A 14,919-nucleotide genomic window follows, 5' to 3' on the forward strand; every position below is an offset into this window, starting at 1 on the left:
TTTTCACATCACCGTAACATTGTTCTCTGTTCTTGCATGCATTGTTCTGAGTCTTAACTCAGCATTCACTCCAAGCATTGTCACAGACAAGGAGGCGTTGATCGCATTCAAATCAATGGCCAATGTCCCTCCAACTTTCTGGAACCAAAGCTCATGACTCAGCGCCAACTGGACCGGCGTTTCATGCAACCGAACCAGTGGGACTTAACGGGTACCGAACCAGTGGGACTTAACGGGTTGTTTCTCTTGATCTCTCCGGCTTTGGACTGGTTCCATAAGCCACCATGTTGGTAGCCTGACAGAGCTTCAAGTCTTGAACTTGGCACGAAACAATCTCAGCGGTCCAATCCCGCGATCCATAAGCAACCTCTCTTCCACCCTCACAAGTTTGAACCTTGGCACAAATATATAGTCTCACCGGTATAATCCCAATGGAATTAGGTTTTCTTCGTAAGCTCAAAAACTTGATCTTGCCGGCAACCAACTCACCGGCACTGTTGCCTTGTCCATATACAACATCTCTTCGCTAGTTCACTTCACCGTAGCTTCAAACCAACTCTGGGGGTGAGATTCAAACCAACATTGGTGTCACGCTTGCAACCTTCTCTACTTTCGAATTGTTTCAATCTGTTCACAGGGTAAATTCCAGCGCCTTTGCACAACAGTACAAGGATTCGAGGGCTCGGACTGTCCAACAATTTTCATGACGGTTCAGTTCCTCAAGGCCTTGGAAATCTTCCCTTCCTCAAAATGTACAACATTGGTTTCAATTGGATCGTTAGCTATGGTGACAATGCTCTTAATTTCATTACTTCTTTGACGAACAGTCGGTTAAGTTGGTTTGCAATTGACAAAATTCGTTTGGAAGTGCGTAATTCCAGAGTCCATTGGCAACCTCTCCAAGGTTCTGTCGAAATTGTACATGGGAGGGAATCTAATTTATGGTAACATACCTGTCTCAATTGGTCTATTCAGTGGCTTCTTATACCTAGGGTATTCAGTGGCTTCTTATACCTAGGGATGGACAATGGTTATGGCGAGCGGGTAACCGCGGTTATTTACCCATAACCGTTTATGTTCATGCCCGCATAACCGTTTACCCGTTGGGTAATTGCCTAAACGGTTATACTCATACCCATAACCGTTTATAAACGATTAACCATACTCATAACCACATACTCATTTAACTATAACCGTTTACCCGTTTATCCATTGAGCCATTTTTTTACCCATTTACCCCTTCTTTTTTACCGTTCTGTATCTAGACATAAAGCACAAGAGTGTAGCAAGTGAGATTAATTGGAGTCTATCTTCTCCGGTCACGGCCATGTAAGTGTCCTCGTATGTCAGATAAGCTCCCTGAACTGAAATATGGCCATAGTCTCCGAAGTAGAAGTTGTAGATTGCCCCGTACCTGTCTCCCTCTTTCTCGAGAAAGTTTTGGATCAAAACACACATGCCTCTGTCCCTCTCGTGTACACATGCAGTTCTTGAACTTTTGGGAAAAATTAAAAACACAAATGATCAATTGCTCACTTTTATAATTAAATTTCCACAACTCGTCCAAAACGCACTTATGTTCATAATCACTTTTCATAAAAGTGCTTTTATTAAAATAAACGGTTTAGGGTTTTTATTTTTTATTTTTTTAATTTCATATATATTAAAATAAACGGGTACCCATTTATAACCTCGGTTAATACCCATAATCGCCCATTTAAATTTCACGGGTAAACGGTTATACCCATAACCATTTAATTATTTAAACGGTTACCCATAACGGTAACCGTGAAATTTAAGTGGGTGGGTAACCGCGCTTACTCATAACCGATGGGTTTTTGCCCATCCCTACTTATACCCACGTTAGTTGTCAAGCCAACGGTACTGCCTATCGCCTAGCCCGCTATGCACCTAGGCCATCTTCAACCAAAGGGTTCAGAGGGTCAAAGGGCCAAAGATAGCCCGAAAATCGTTTTCAACCGAGGGTTAAGCTAGAGGGCTCATGGGCCCCAAAGAATCTGAATGGGTCAGATGGCCAACCGACTGGCCATCTTCAGCCAGCTTGTTGGTTTGGCTTTTTTTTTTCTTTTCCATTTGCCCAACCCAATTTCTTTTTCTTTTTTTTTATTGGTTCTTTCAGCCCACTTCAAGTTTAGGAACCTTTTTGGTCCTAGCCCATTTATTTATTTATTTTTTTAATAGCCCACTTCTTTTTTTTGGGACGTTTGTTTATTTTATTTTTAATTTCTAATTTTTTTTCTACACAATTTCTCATATATTCTTCACCATTTCATACTGTTTTATCTTATTTTATTTCAATTTTTCACATTCTATACTATAGCCCTTTGGCTCTCGATTGGAGATGGATTTTTGTGGCAGGGCTAAAACGAGCCCTCCGATCCTTTGGCCCTCAGTTGGAGATGGAGGCAAATATAGTCATGTACTATTCATTAAAATATTAATATCTTGGAGGGCCAGAGGGATAAAACGAGCCATCTGGCCAACCTTCGGTTGGAAATGGCCTTAGAAATGCTAGTCCTTTTGTTTGGTTAGATTCCCCTCTGGGCTTTGTAGCCGACGTCCCTTTCGAGGATTTCTTCTCTGTAATGGATTGAGCATTTGCTCCTTTTGTGTGTCTATCATCTATGAAATGAATCTTGGAGGGCCAGAGGGCTAAAACGAGCCCTCTGGCCGACCTTCAGTTGGAAATGGCCTTAGAAGTGCTAGTCCTTTTGTTTGGCTAGATTCCCCTCCGGGCTTTGTAGCCGACGTCCCTTTCGAGGATGTCTTCTCTGTAATGGATTGAGCATTTGCTCCCTTTGTGTGTCTTTCATCTATGAAATGAAAATCTATTGTTTTTATCAAAAAAAAAAAAAAAAAAAAAAAAAGGTCAATTCAGTAGTTTAACTATGCGACATGTGAGCTACAATTCAATTTCTGGTGAAATCCCATCAGAAATTGGGCATCTGAAAGAGTTGCAAATGCTTGGTTTTGCAAGAAACAAATTGTCTGGCAAAATTCCAAACTCCTTAAGGTAACATCATGAAATAGAACCACATTGATTTATCTGGAAATTACTTTGTTGGCCATATACCACTTGCATTTTCAAACTTTCAGAAATTGCTTTCCATGGACTTACCGGACAATTCGCTCAACGGAAGCATTTCCGGAGAGATATTTCTAAACCTACTTAGTTTGAGCACAAATTTGAATTTGTCTACCAACCTTCTAAGTGGACCTTTGCCTGAAGAAATTGTATTACAACACGGATTTTCTCGCGTTGGTTTAGGAGTATTTGAGTAATGGGAGCTTGGAGGATTGGATAAAAGGTAAGAAAAAGAATGTGGATGGAGATGGATTGAATATTTTGGAGAGATTCAATGTGGCCATTGATGTGCCATGCGGATTGGATTATCTGCATCATGATTGCAAAGTTCCGGTTGTACATTGTGATTTGAAGCCTAGCAACATTCTTTTGGACGGAGATATGACTGCAAAGATTGGAGATTTCGGGCTGGCGAAGGTGCTCATGGAGAGAACAGAGAACGCTCAACACTCTCAGCTCCACAAATGTCCTGAAGGGTTCCATACGATCCATACCCCCAGGTTAGTACTAATTATACTGTCTTCTCACTTGAGAAAACATTTAGTTATATGTCCAGTAGTCCATGGTAATTATTGATATATTTTGCATATTGTTAATACATTAAGTCCCGTAGATTGATATTCAGTCCTAGTTAATCATGATTGTTATAGCAAATGTGCTTGATTTATAATCTGCTGACTTTGAGGATGAACACAACAATGTAGAGTATGGTTCCGGCCAGAACCCGTCAACAGCGGGAGATGCATATAGTTTCGGAGTGATGTTGTTGGAGCTCTTCACTGCACACACATGGATAAGTTTACAGCGAAGATCTTTCGAAAATTCGAATCTTGCACTCTCAGGGGTTCGGATATATGAGGCTGGTTTTTTCATATTGCTGTCAATAACACATCAAAACCAATAGTCATGTACTTTTTCTAACTTGTTTTGTTCCGCCATGTTTGGAGATTGATCGATTCAAATTACAAAAACAAAAAAAATTCAAAAATAAAAATAATGAATTAAACAAACGTCTAACAAAAAAATGGAGAAACACTCAAGTTTTAATTGAAGTCTAAGCAAAGTAAGAAAATAATTAGCCTAGGTTAAGCCTGTTTTTTGATTAAGAGAATCACGTACATGCTTTTGATCTTACTAAAGTGCAAGAAACTAACTCAAACGATCTAAACTTAGGGAAAATAAAATTCAATGTCGAATGAAATAAAGTAAAATATGTATTTTCAATTGACTTAATTCATACGTACAATACATTTGTTTTTTGAGATGAATTCTAAATTTAGAAGAATATCACTTTAAACAAAAAAATCCAATTCCATCTCGTCTAGGTAACCAAATCACCGGACCCGTGAAGTACAATATTTTTTGCTTTGAACTTTTGAAATTTCAAAATTCGTAAGCCAAATCAGATCGGAAAAAACAAAGGAAAATTAACGAAAAGTCCAAAAAAACTTCCCTTTTAATGAAAAGCCCTTTTTAAAGGTATAATTAATCATACCAGAGAAATATATAAATGTGATTTTTCGTTAAAATTGAACAGTACCAAAAGTGTTTTGTTAAAACTCCTAAAAAAACAAACCGGTCCAAAGAAAAACCCAACAATTTCAGGTTTACAAAGCGCGCAATCTTTTTAACTTTCAAAAATCCAATTAAAACCCCACCGCAAAATCAAAATTTGAAATCCGGTTCATGAGAAAGTCACGTGCGCTCCCCAAATTTGAAGTTCGACCAAACGAACGCGACAAACCGCTCCAAAAATTAATAAAAACAATAAACCCTCCAAAATTCACGTCAAATCAAACAGCGCGAAAAGCAGAAAATTTTGAAGCTCTTGAAACATGGCGCTCTCCCTTTCTTTCTCAAAACTTCAAAGTCTTCAACTTCCTCTACAAATCCCCATCTCCCCCCTCACTTTCTCACACCTCCATCTCTCTCTCTCTCTCTCTTTCCCTCTCTCCAAGCCACAGCGAGTAAAGTCCAAAGCTCGGCACTCTCAGAGCAATGGTCTCTACCACTGTGGCTGAGCAAGTGAACTGCAGTCGGATCACCACTCGCGCGGCTGCCAAGAGGAGGGCGATGGCAGCCTTGACGGAGGATAACCATTTGGTTAATAAGAAGCGCGCGGTGCTCGGAGACGTTACCAATGTGGTTAGCGTCGGCGTTTCAGGGAACTCTAAACGAGTTGAGCTGCAGAAACCGAGTTATTTGACCGAGAAGGAAAAGAGGGCCGAGGCGGCGCGTGAGTTTGAGGACCCCCAACTTTGTGGGCCGTACGCCTCCGACATTTATGCCTACCTCCGCCGTATGGAGGTACTGAAAGACCCCACCCTTTCTAACTTTTCAATTTCTTCACTCGATAATTAGATTGGTGTTGGACTGTTCGATTCGATCTTGATATTGGGCTAGGGTTCTTGGGTTCAATTTTGATAATGGTAATTCCAATTTTGATGAATCCTGCAACTTTTTGGATTTAATCTCAATTAGGGATTATGTTTTGTGAATTCGGGATTTTGGGTTTGCCATGAATAATGAGTATTTGTTGTTTAGGCGGAGCCGAGAAGAAGACCGTTGCCTGATTACATGGAGAAGGTTCAGAAGGATGCAAATGCTAACATGAGAGCGGTGCTTGTGGATTGGTTGGTGGAGGTTTCAGAGGAATACAAGCTCCTCCCAGAGACTCTTTATCTCTCCGTTTCTCACATTGATCGATTTCTCTCAATGAATGTAGTCCACAAGCAGAAGCTTCAGCTTCTGGGAGTTTCTTCAATCTTCATTGCCTCGTAAGCCTGCAAATCTGTGGATCTGTTCACTAGTTTGCCTGATTGGTTCTGTTTCTTTTGATCTGAAATTCATGATGCTTTTTTAACTGATAGGAAATATGAAGAGATTGATCCTCCTAATGTGGATGAGCTCTGTGACATAACTGAAAATACATACAAAAAAGAAGAGGTATTTGATCTTTTACTTTTGGTTTTACATCCGATGGTTGTCCATCAGTATCTTAGGTAGATACATGTGCTTTATACTAAGTGGTTTTCTGGTGGTTATAAAGGTGATCAAGATGGAGGCTGATATACTCAAATCCCTAAAATTTGAAATGGGCAATCCAACTACCAGGACCTTCTTAAGGTAAGGATGAACCTGACATTCAAAAAACTCACTCTTTTTGGTACATTGTTTTGGTTTTCAAGCTTAAATGACTTTGGCTGATTGATTTTGCCCCTTCGGTGAACTGTTTTACAGAAAATTCACTGATGTTGCTCAAGAGAGTTACAAAGTAAGTTTTCCTTCTCTCCTGTAACATATATATGTGGATTTGACAAGTTTATGGTCTCTTGTACTGACAGGTTGACTGTTTTGTGTGGTTTGCAGACTCCCATTGTGCAGTTCGAGTTCTTGGTTGCCTACCTTGCCGAGCTGAGTTTGTTGGATTACAAGCTTGTCAAATTCCTGCCTTCTTTGGTAGCTGCATCAGCTGTTTTTCTGGCAAGATTTATGACTCAAACAAAAACACATCCTTGGGTAAGGATTTGATGAATTACTTATGCTGACTCCTATTGTTCCATGTATGAAAAGCAATTACTAAGATACATTCATTCATTTCAGTGTCCAGAGCTGCAACAGTATACCGGATATAAAGCAGCTGATTTGAAAGAATGTGTTCTTGCCATACATGACGTGTGCTTGGGAAGAAGAGCAAGAAATTTGAATGTTATTCAAGAGAAATACAAACAACCTAAGGTACTTTTATCAGAAATGTGTTTGACCTTCTCTTATTTTCCAAATCTTGGAAACAATCATTCTAATAGAGTCATTTTATTTTTCGAATGCAGTTCAAACAAGTGGCACATATTCCTTGCCCTCAAGAAATACCAGTTTGTTTCTTTCAAGATCTGAAAGCATGAAAGAGTGATCTTTTTGGCATGGTCTTATCCAGTGTGATAGGAAGATCTGGCTTTAAGTTGTATTTGGGGAGCTTAATGAAGGGCTGGTAATGTGGCCAATTGCCATTTTGTGAGGAGATGGCATGAGCTTCAATCTGCTTTCGGACCATCTTGATCAGTTGCACTCGAGTAAACTTCTCCATGTTAGACTTTGGACAAGCTGGTTCCGTACGCATCATTTGTCGAATCAACACTGAAAGAACTGTGATGCTGGTTTATGGTTTAGCACTGAACCAAGGAGCCATTCCATCCCAAATGTGTTGCAATGATGTGTGCGTGGGATCTAATTGTCCAAGCCAGCATTTTTGAGCCACAGATGGAAATGGAACAATACACATGAGCAAGAGCGTTGCCTTGTCAAACTGAACAGCCAGCCTTCCCATTGACGAAACTAATTTAATGATCTCCCAGAACAGAGGACAAGAATGCTCATTGCTTATGCTCCCTTTTGAGCTTTGAAAATTATGTTTAGGTTATAGTGGTAGATAGTATTTCGTAGGTATAGAAGTGTTGTGACGCAAATTTGCAAGTTTGCTGACTTCCAAGTAAAGTTTGGTTGTATTGAGAATAGAAAATCATGAGCTATTACTAAAGTATATTTCTCCATAAATTGGAAATCTCAAATTTTAATTACATGGTACATTTGAAATTTTAGTAAGAAATACATTGAAAGATGGACGTGCGAGTTTGTTTAATGGGGAAAATGAGAGTAAAATAACAAACCAATGATATTTGAGATTAAAATGAATGAGAATTTATGAATGAGGAACATATCAATCGGCAAGTATTTTTTTTAAATCAAATTTATTTTTTTAATTATTGATGATTCAGTGGTAAAGAACGGATTGCGAGATTTTATTCAAATTAAAAATTGAAGGTTTTGGGTTTGAAACTTGTTGGTATGGAAACCAAATTTGTGATCAGGAAAAGCTTAAATGCCTTTGTGAGTCTTCTTGGCTCCTGGAATGAGTGGATAACTGTGGTTTGCCATCAATTGTCCCCTTTTCAAAAAAAAAAAAAATATTAGTTCTTTAAATTTTGATTTTTAAAAGTTTAGGGAAATATTAGTTACTTTCATCATCAGCGTTAGAGCATACCTACAACTTCGTCCCAGAATAATTTACGCATGACACTTAACTACTAACTGTTATTGCTATGGATTAACCTAAGAATTTACACATTATACACCAACGAGGACTGGTAACAATGACAATCAAATATTTTTTTTGTTTTGGGGGGGTGGGGCGGGGGCGGCGCGCGGGGGGTGGTGGTGGGGAACGATACCTAAATATGACATGAATAAGATTTCAAGTGTTTTTTATAGTCATGAAGTTGATGGTAATTATAAATCGTACAGGTACATGTTTCAGTTATTACAGGCGGTATTGTGCATTTTATTCATGATGATTAGTTGATTCAAGGGTTAAAATCGTTACTATAGCTTCCATAGTCTCCATGCAATTTTCCATTAGATAGCAGGAATATGTGTCCACAAGATTCATAAACTATAAAGAAGGATTATGAGTTATTTTGATTTTGGTGTATGACTTTAAGATGGATGTAGGGTTTATATGTAAAAAAAGAAAAAATGATGAGGTTGTAAATAATGTCATGTGACACGACGTGATTAATTAAAAATCTTATCGAAATCTATTCTTAAGGATTCTAAACAAATACTGACATGTGCTGCAATGGAATTGGTTCAAAATCTTATCGAAAATATGAACACGTGACACTACAGAATTGGTTAAAAATCTACTCGAAAATCTATCCACAAAAATTGTACTTTGGATAATGATATGTGACATGATAAAGTTAGTTAAAAATCTAATCCGAAATTAAAAATAAAATTATTTTGGATGTATTGAATTGACTTTTTAAGCTTTTAGTCTTCACCTATATGTAACTCCATGTTCTTCTCTCACATTTGAATTCACCTACAGTTTATTTTAAAAAAAAAATAAACGAAAAGGGTTTGAAAACTTTGAGTTTTAACAATAAGGACAAAATAAATGGTAAAGTGAATAGTACAAGGATTGACTTTTTAGTGTAAAAATATGATTTTTCATTAAAGTGACCAGTACTAGAAATTTTTCATTAAAGTTACCTTTATTTAATCTCTCGTTTTCTCTTGATTTTTTTATTTTTAAATTTTGGTGTTGGTATTTACCTCCACAAATCCTCATCGGAATGTCGGACTCCAAGAACACTGGCATGGCTCCGCTTTAAGGCCAAACCTCCGGCATGGAGCCCCAATCCCAACAGCAGCACCACTACGACGCACCAGCTCACAAAGGGAAGCCCAACCTCCTCACCTCCTTCAACATATGGCAGCCAACCCAGCGCATCCGCAGCATCGGGAATTAGTGTCCTTCTTGCAGTGGCTGCCTGGATGTGGACTATTACTCTCAAGCCGGAGACATTCATCAAAGCCGTCGGAGATAAAGTTGCACATTGTTATTGTTCTCTAGATCGCGCTGTGCGAGTTGAGGATTTGATGCATCTGTACGTGCGATACCCGTCCTTGGAAAATTCTCCTCCTGAGTCAAGGTGGTTTAAGCCGGGGAAGAACCCAAGAAAAAATGGATTACAAGAATTATCGAAGACGACCAATGCGAGTGCAGATTCAACCACTTTCACCCTTTTATGGCGCTCTACAATTTGTCTATTATGATAATATTGTAGGGCTGTTAATATTAACTTTCGAATTGCCACATGTTACCTTCCTTGTGTGGTCTAGCCTGTGGATTGTTTCATGGCGCTGTACTCGGAGAAGGGAGTTTATGGATGTGGCTTCAACTTAAGCTATAATGTGGTCTCTTGCTCTACGTCCTTCTAAGGGCTGGTTTGGTATTGCTGTGCTTTGAAAAAAAGCTGCTTCTGCTGTGCTGTGAGAATAAGCAGCTGTGAAATAAAGTAGCAGAGTGTTTGGTAAACTTTTTTGTAAAAGTGCTTTTGAAAAAAAAAAAGCAGTATTAAAGTGTTTGGTAAACTTTTATGTAAAACAGATGTGAAAAAAAGCCGGTTTTTCAAAGCTGGGTTTTGCAGCTTCTTGTTTTTGGCTTTTTTTCACCCAAAACTGTGAAAAAAAGCTGAAGCTAAGTGTTTACCAATACTAAAGTGTTTACCAAACACTTTAATACTGCTTTTGAAAAAAAAAAAGCAGTATTAAAGTGTTTGGTAAACTTTTATGTAAAACAGATGTGAAAAAAAGCCGGTTTTTCAAAGCTGGGTTTTGCAGCTTCTTGTTTTTGGCTTTTTTTCACCCAAAACTGTGAAAAAAAGCTGAAGCTAAGTGTTTACCAAACACAAAAACAGCTCCCAGCTTTTTTTGATAGTAGCTTTTTTCATAATCACCTCAGTACCAAACCAAGTCTAAGGTTGGTCATGACTGAAAAATAAAAAAATTGCGCACAACATGGCAAACAAAGATTTGAGAATAAACTAACAATTAGATTGATCTGACAGTGTATATTATTAGTACAAAATATAATTATGAGAATGTTAAATATAAGATAATGATATATTATTATATTTAAGGCTTGATACATGATGAGTTTTGAGAGGATTTGTAGTGCTATTTAACAAAATTCAGAGGCAAGTTAAACCCCACACAAATTATTTTCATACACATGATGGCAGGCTGAGGTGAGAGGCGAAATAAATATATACTATTTTTTTTCCAAACTTTAAAATAATATTGGTAAAGTAGAGTATTATTATTATCATTTTTGTTGGGTCTTAATTTATTTATTTGTTTTTCAAACGTGGGTGTTTTATTTTTGTTGGAATGGCGAGTCAAAACAAAATAGGATAATGGTTCTTTACTTACAGTTAATGAGTTTTTACCGTTCAAACATCATATGTGAAATAGTTTATTTTCTTAATCATAATCTAAATATCATATAGCAAAAACTTATTTAATTTTGAAATCTTTTAGCTACTTATATGCATAAAAAATAAATGAACTGTTCATCATGAAGATATTACTTACGAAAATTGTTGATGGGTTTAATATATATAAATGACTAAATGATCTTCAAAATAAATGATTTTTTGCAACTATAATCGTTAAATGATAATAAAGAAAATGAACGATTTTGATTATAATATTAAACAACAAAAATTCGTTAATCATAAATAAATGAACAAGTATTCGTAAGAGAGGACACGAGCATTCTCCAACAGAATATTATCAAATATTAAGAATAATTTGTTTATTAATATTTTGAAAACTCCCATAAGTGTAAAATAAAAAGTAAAAAGAAAAAAATAGCTTGACCCAAATGCCCGAATGAATATTGCAAAAGACACATTCCAAAATTTCAAAAATTGAACCAGTATTGAAGCAAAGGGCGAACCGAAACGTTCAGAAGCAGCAGAAACCCAAAGGCGCCAACTTTACTTTTCAAAATGGCGCTCTCATTTTACTCGCTACAAAACTCTCCCCCCTCCTCTTTCTGAACCTCTGACCCAAAACCTCGAAACTCACAGATTCGAGCAGAGGCAGCCATGGCGGATAAGGAGAACTGCGTGCGTGTCACGAGGTCGATGAAGCGGAGGGCCGAAGCGGTGACCCCGGAGCAGCCGGCCACCAAGAAACGGGTGGTGCTAGGAGAGCTCACGAATGCTGTTGTTCCGGTGAATAAAAGCTTCGGAGCAGAGAAGCAGATCAAGAAACGCGGCGCCAAAGGCAAGGAGAAAAAATTAGTGCCCGCGAAGGCGGCCCAGGACATTGATGCGTCGTCGGATGACCCCCAACTGTGTGTGCCATATGCTCGTGACATTTATGAGTATCTTCAGAAGCTCGAGGTAAAGGGTTATCGAATTGCAGCTTTCTTTCTTTCGAACTGGAATTTATTGGAAAAATGGGAGTTGGGTTTTTCTTATTTTTGGGTTCTTAATATATGTTCTGGTTGCACTGAAATTTGATTTAGGAATAAAGGCTGAAGTTTTCTAGTGATTGGTTTACGTAAATTTTTTGATTAGTCAAAGATTAAGCTGTTTTCAGAAACTTCTGCAGCATCTGTGTCCTGGGTTTGGTTTGAAGTGGAATTTACTGGAAAATGGGAGGTGGGTTTTGTTAATTTTTGGGCTTTTTATTTACCAGTGGTTCTTCTGGTTCCTCTGAAACTTGAATTAAGGATAAAGGCTGAATCTTTCTTGTGATAGTTTATGTACTTTTGATATGCAAAAAGTTTAAGCTTAATTAAGTAAGTTTTGTGGTCTATGTATTTTGGTTTTGATTTGAATTGGAATTTGGGGTTCTTTTGAGTTTTGGGGCATCTGGGCTAATGGTGATGACGGTTTAACGTTCAGGCGGATGAAAATCGCAGACCTTCACCTGATTACATGACAAAGATTCAAAAGGATGTCACTGCTAATATGAGAGGAATCTTAGTGGACTGGTTGGTGGAAGTTGCAGAGGAATATAAACTCCTCTCTGACACTCTTTTCCTCACCGTTATGTATATTGATAAATTCCTGTCTTTGAATGTTCTCAACCGGAAAAGGCTTCAGTTACTCGGTATTTCTTCAATGCTCATTGCCTCGTAAGTCCACGAATCAACGAAATTTTTAAGTGATGTTTCTTGTTTACATAGATCAAAATTTGTAATCTTATGGTTAATGTGGCAAACAGAAAGTATGAAGAGATCAGCCCTCCACATGTAGAACAATTCTGCTACATAACAGATAATACGTATGATAGGGGCGAGGTGAATTTTCGTATATCTATTCCTCATCTTAGATTTTAATATATTGCATCTCCTTTGGTTTTGTAATTGTAGTAGTTTAGTTAATACTTGTTCTCATTGTAAAGGTGTTAAAAATGGAGGCTGATATACTCAAGTCCTTAAATTTCAACTTGGGAAGTCCTACAATAAAAACATTACTAAGGTAAGAAGTCTTGGTACTGTTTTTCTTGGACATATTTTATCAATATGCTATTGAGATGCTGAGTTTGATAGCTTATTGGACTGATTAACGTTCATTCACGCTTTGGTTTGCAGGAGATTCACTAGATTTGCTCAAGAGAGCTACAAAGTAAGCAAAATCTCTTTCTTCTCTCTCTTTTTCTCTGCTACTTTGGTGTCAGTTCATGTGGGAAGCTAACAAATTGTTTTGTGGTCTTTACAGGATCCTAATCTGCAGTTAGAATTTTTGGGATACTACCTGGCAGAGTTAAGTTTGTTGGATTATGAATGTGTTCGGTTTTTGCCTTCTTTGGTGGCTGCGTCCGTTACATTTCTTGCAAGATTTATGATCCGGCCAAAGGATCATCCTTGGGTAAGAACTTGTTAGAGAACTTTTAACATCATTCAACTCATAGTATTGAATGCAATTGCTGAGTTGTTTGCTTCTTGCAGACTTTGTCCCTGCAAAGATATTCCGGATATAAACCAGCTGATTTGAAGGAATGCGTTCTTATCATATACGACTTGCATCGTAGTAAAAGGGGAGCGTCTCTACAATCCATAAGACGAAAGTACAAACAGCATAAGGTATATTCAGGCTAAAATTTTAACCCTACTGATTTTGATTTCATTTTCCGCACCATAGGGATGTTCTGAATTGCATTGTTTTCTTGAAACAGTTCAAATGCGTGGCGACTATCTCTTCACCTGCAGAAGTACCAACTAACTATTTCGAAGATCCGAAGGCATGATTGTTTGAGTACAAGAAGACTAGGGTTTAGCTGCAAGATGAATCTGGGACGCAGTTCTTTGAACTGAAAGTTTGTCAAAATCCGTTCTGGTGCCGCCGCTCATGCTAATCGTTGTGACAGAATTTTGTAGGGTTTCAACACTCGATGGTTTTGCTTATATAGTCCCCACTAGGTTTTGAATTTTCTTTGGTCAGTTGGTAGATTATTTGTTGGTGGAGAGAAGTTAGATTAGCAGGTTGATGTTGAATGGGTGTGAAAGCTTGTAATGTTCCTCGTGTTTTCAATCCGTAGAAAATTAGATATGTTGTTTATAGATCCCATATCTTTTTTCCTCCTTTAGTTTCACTTGCATTCTGCTTGAAAGATTTGTATTTGGCAATCCAACACAACATTTGGCAATCAAGTTCTAATTCCCCGTGTTTAGATTAGACAATATGAGAAATGTTAGCAACTTTCTTAGTTACTTTCTTGTATCAATCTTACTTTTCTTATCCTATGTGTACTCTACTAGCTAACAGGATCCTCTTCAGATCCTTTTGGAGAGGATTTTAAAAATCTGTAAATCGTGTTTGTTTATCGTATATCATACGGTTGGTTTTTATCAGATATTGTTTGTGTTTAATTTTAAATAAAAATATTTAAAATGATTCTGATCGTACGATGTATAATGAACGAATATGATTCATGAATCATCAAGATCCTTATAAAGAGGATTCGGCGAGGATCCGGATTCCTCCATTAGCACTCAAACTAAGTTTTTAATTATATTAAAATTCTTTGTTAGTATAATTAAAATTTAGTTTGTCAAACAGAAAGTAATTAATCTTTTAGCTTTGTGTTTTAGTGGAATACATGTGCCATGAGTACAAGCGAGGGTTGACATATTTCTTAAATAAATAACGGTCAAGTTGAAAGTGTTTTTAGAATAATTGAAAACATTTTTAGTGAAATTGTTTTTGGGTTCCAAAAGCTATTTGCCAGAAGCATTTCAAGTGCTTTTCTAGTATTCACTTGTATCTTTACTAAGAGTTGATTCCAAAAACACTTCAAACAAGCTCAAAGTTAATGTTATTTGTTCTTAAAATAGGATTCCACACTTAAATTGTTAATTAATATTATTATGTGACACAAATAAATCATCCGTTTCAATATCATATTAAAAGCATAAAATCAATAAATAATTGGTAATCTGTGAAAAAATTTAA

The 14,919-nt window shown here is 37.3% G+C and overlaps 2 protein-coding genes and 1 pseudogene across 2 annotated transcripts; all 3 read left to right on the top strand.

Moving 5' to 3' along the window:
* The first annotated feature begins 122 nt into the window (after window positions 1-122).
* Window positions 123-4,010, top strand: LOC125475424 (annotated as a pseudogene).
* An 894-nt stretch (window positions 4,011-4,904) lies between these two features.
* LOC103945309 (cyclin-A3-2) lies at window positions 4,905-7,680 on the top strand. The gene is made up of 8 exons (XM_009355868.3): window positions 4,905-5,413; window positions 5,651-5,883; window positions 5,977-6,052; window positions 6,156-6,232; window positions 6,347-6,380; window positions 6,476-6,625; window positions 6,710-6,844; window positions 6,937-7,680. Exons 1-8 carry the CDS (start codon window positions 5,105-5,107, stop codon window positions 7,006-7,008), a joined length of 1,086 nt encoding a protein of 361 aa, XP_009354143.2. The 5' UTR covers window positions 4,905-5,104; the 3' UTR covers window positions 7,009-7,680.
* A 3,449-nt stretch (window positions 7,681-11,129) lies between these two features.
* Window positions 11,130-14,137, top strand: LOC103945310 (putative cyclin-A3-1). Its single transcript, XM_009355870.3, has 8 exons — window positions 11,130-11,859; window positions 12,367-12,599; window positions 12,689-12,764; window positions 12,869-12,945; window positions 13,059-13,092; window positions 13,186-13,335; window positions 13,416-13,550; window positions 13,643-14,137. Exons 1-8 carry the CDS (start codon window positions 11,560-11,562, stop codon window positions 13,712-13,714), a joined length of 1,077 nt encoding a protein of 358 aa, XP_009354145.2. The 5' UTR covers window positions 11,130-11,559; the 3' UTR covers window positions 13,715-14,137.
* The last annotated feature ends 782 nt before the right edge of the window (window positions 14,138-14,919 follow it).

Source organism: the organism of the source record quoted next, unplaced genomic scaffold, assembly GCF_019419815.1.
Source record: "Pyrus x bretschneideri cultivar Hongxiangsu unplaced genomic scaffold, Pyrus_bretschneideri_v1 Contig15, whole genome shotgun sequence".
NCBI lineage: Eukaryota > Viridiplantae > Streptophyta > Magnoliopsida > Rosales > Rosaceae > Pyrus > Pyrus x bretschneideri.

What these genes read in the sequence shown, in the direction of transcription:
- LOC103945309 (XM_009355868.3), top strand. Translation starts at nt 5,105, where the DNA reads ATGGTCTCTACCACTGTGGCTGAGCAAGTGAACTGCAGTCGGATCACC. An exon ending in CCTACCTCCGCCGTATGGAG is followed by an intron (nt 5,414 to 5,650) that starts GTACTGAAAGAC and finishes TTTGTTGTTTAG; the next exon opens with GCGGAGCCGAGAAGAAGACC. An exon ending in ATACATACAAAAAAGAAGAG is followed by an intron (nt 6,053 to 6,155) that starts GTATTTGATCTT and finishes GTGGTTATAAAG; the next exon opens with GTGATCAAGATGGAGGCTGA.
- LOC103945310 (XM_009355870.3), top strand. Translation starts at nt 11,560, where the DNA reads ATGGCGGATAAGGAGAACTGCGTGCGTGTCACGAGGTCGATGAAGCGG. An exon ending in ATACGTATGATAGGGGCGAG is followed by an intron (nt 12,765 to 12,868) that starts GTGAATTTTCGT and finishes CTCATTGTAAAG; the next exon opens with GTGTTAAAAATGGAGGCTGA. An exon ending in TTGCTCAAGAGAGCTACAAA is followed by an intron (nt 13,093 to 13,185) that starts GTAAGCAAAATC and finishes TGGTCTTTACAG; the next exon opens with GATCCTAATCTGCAGTTAGA.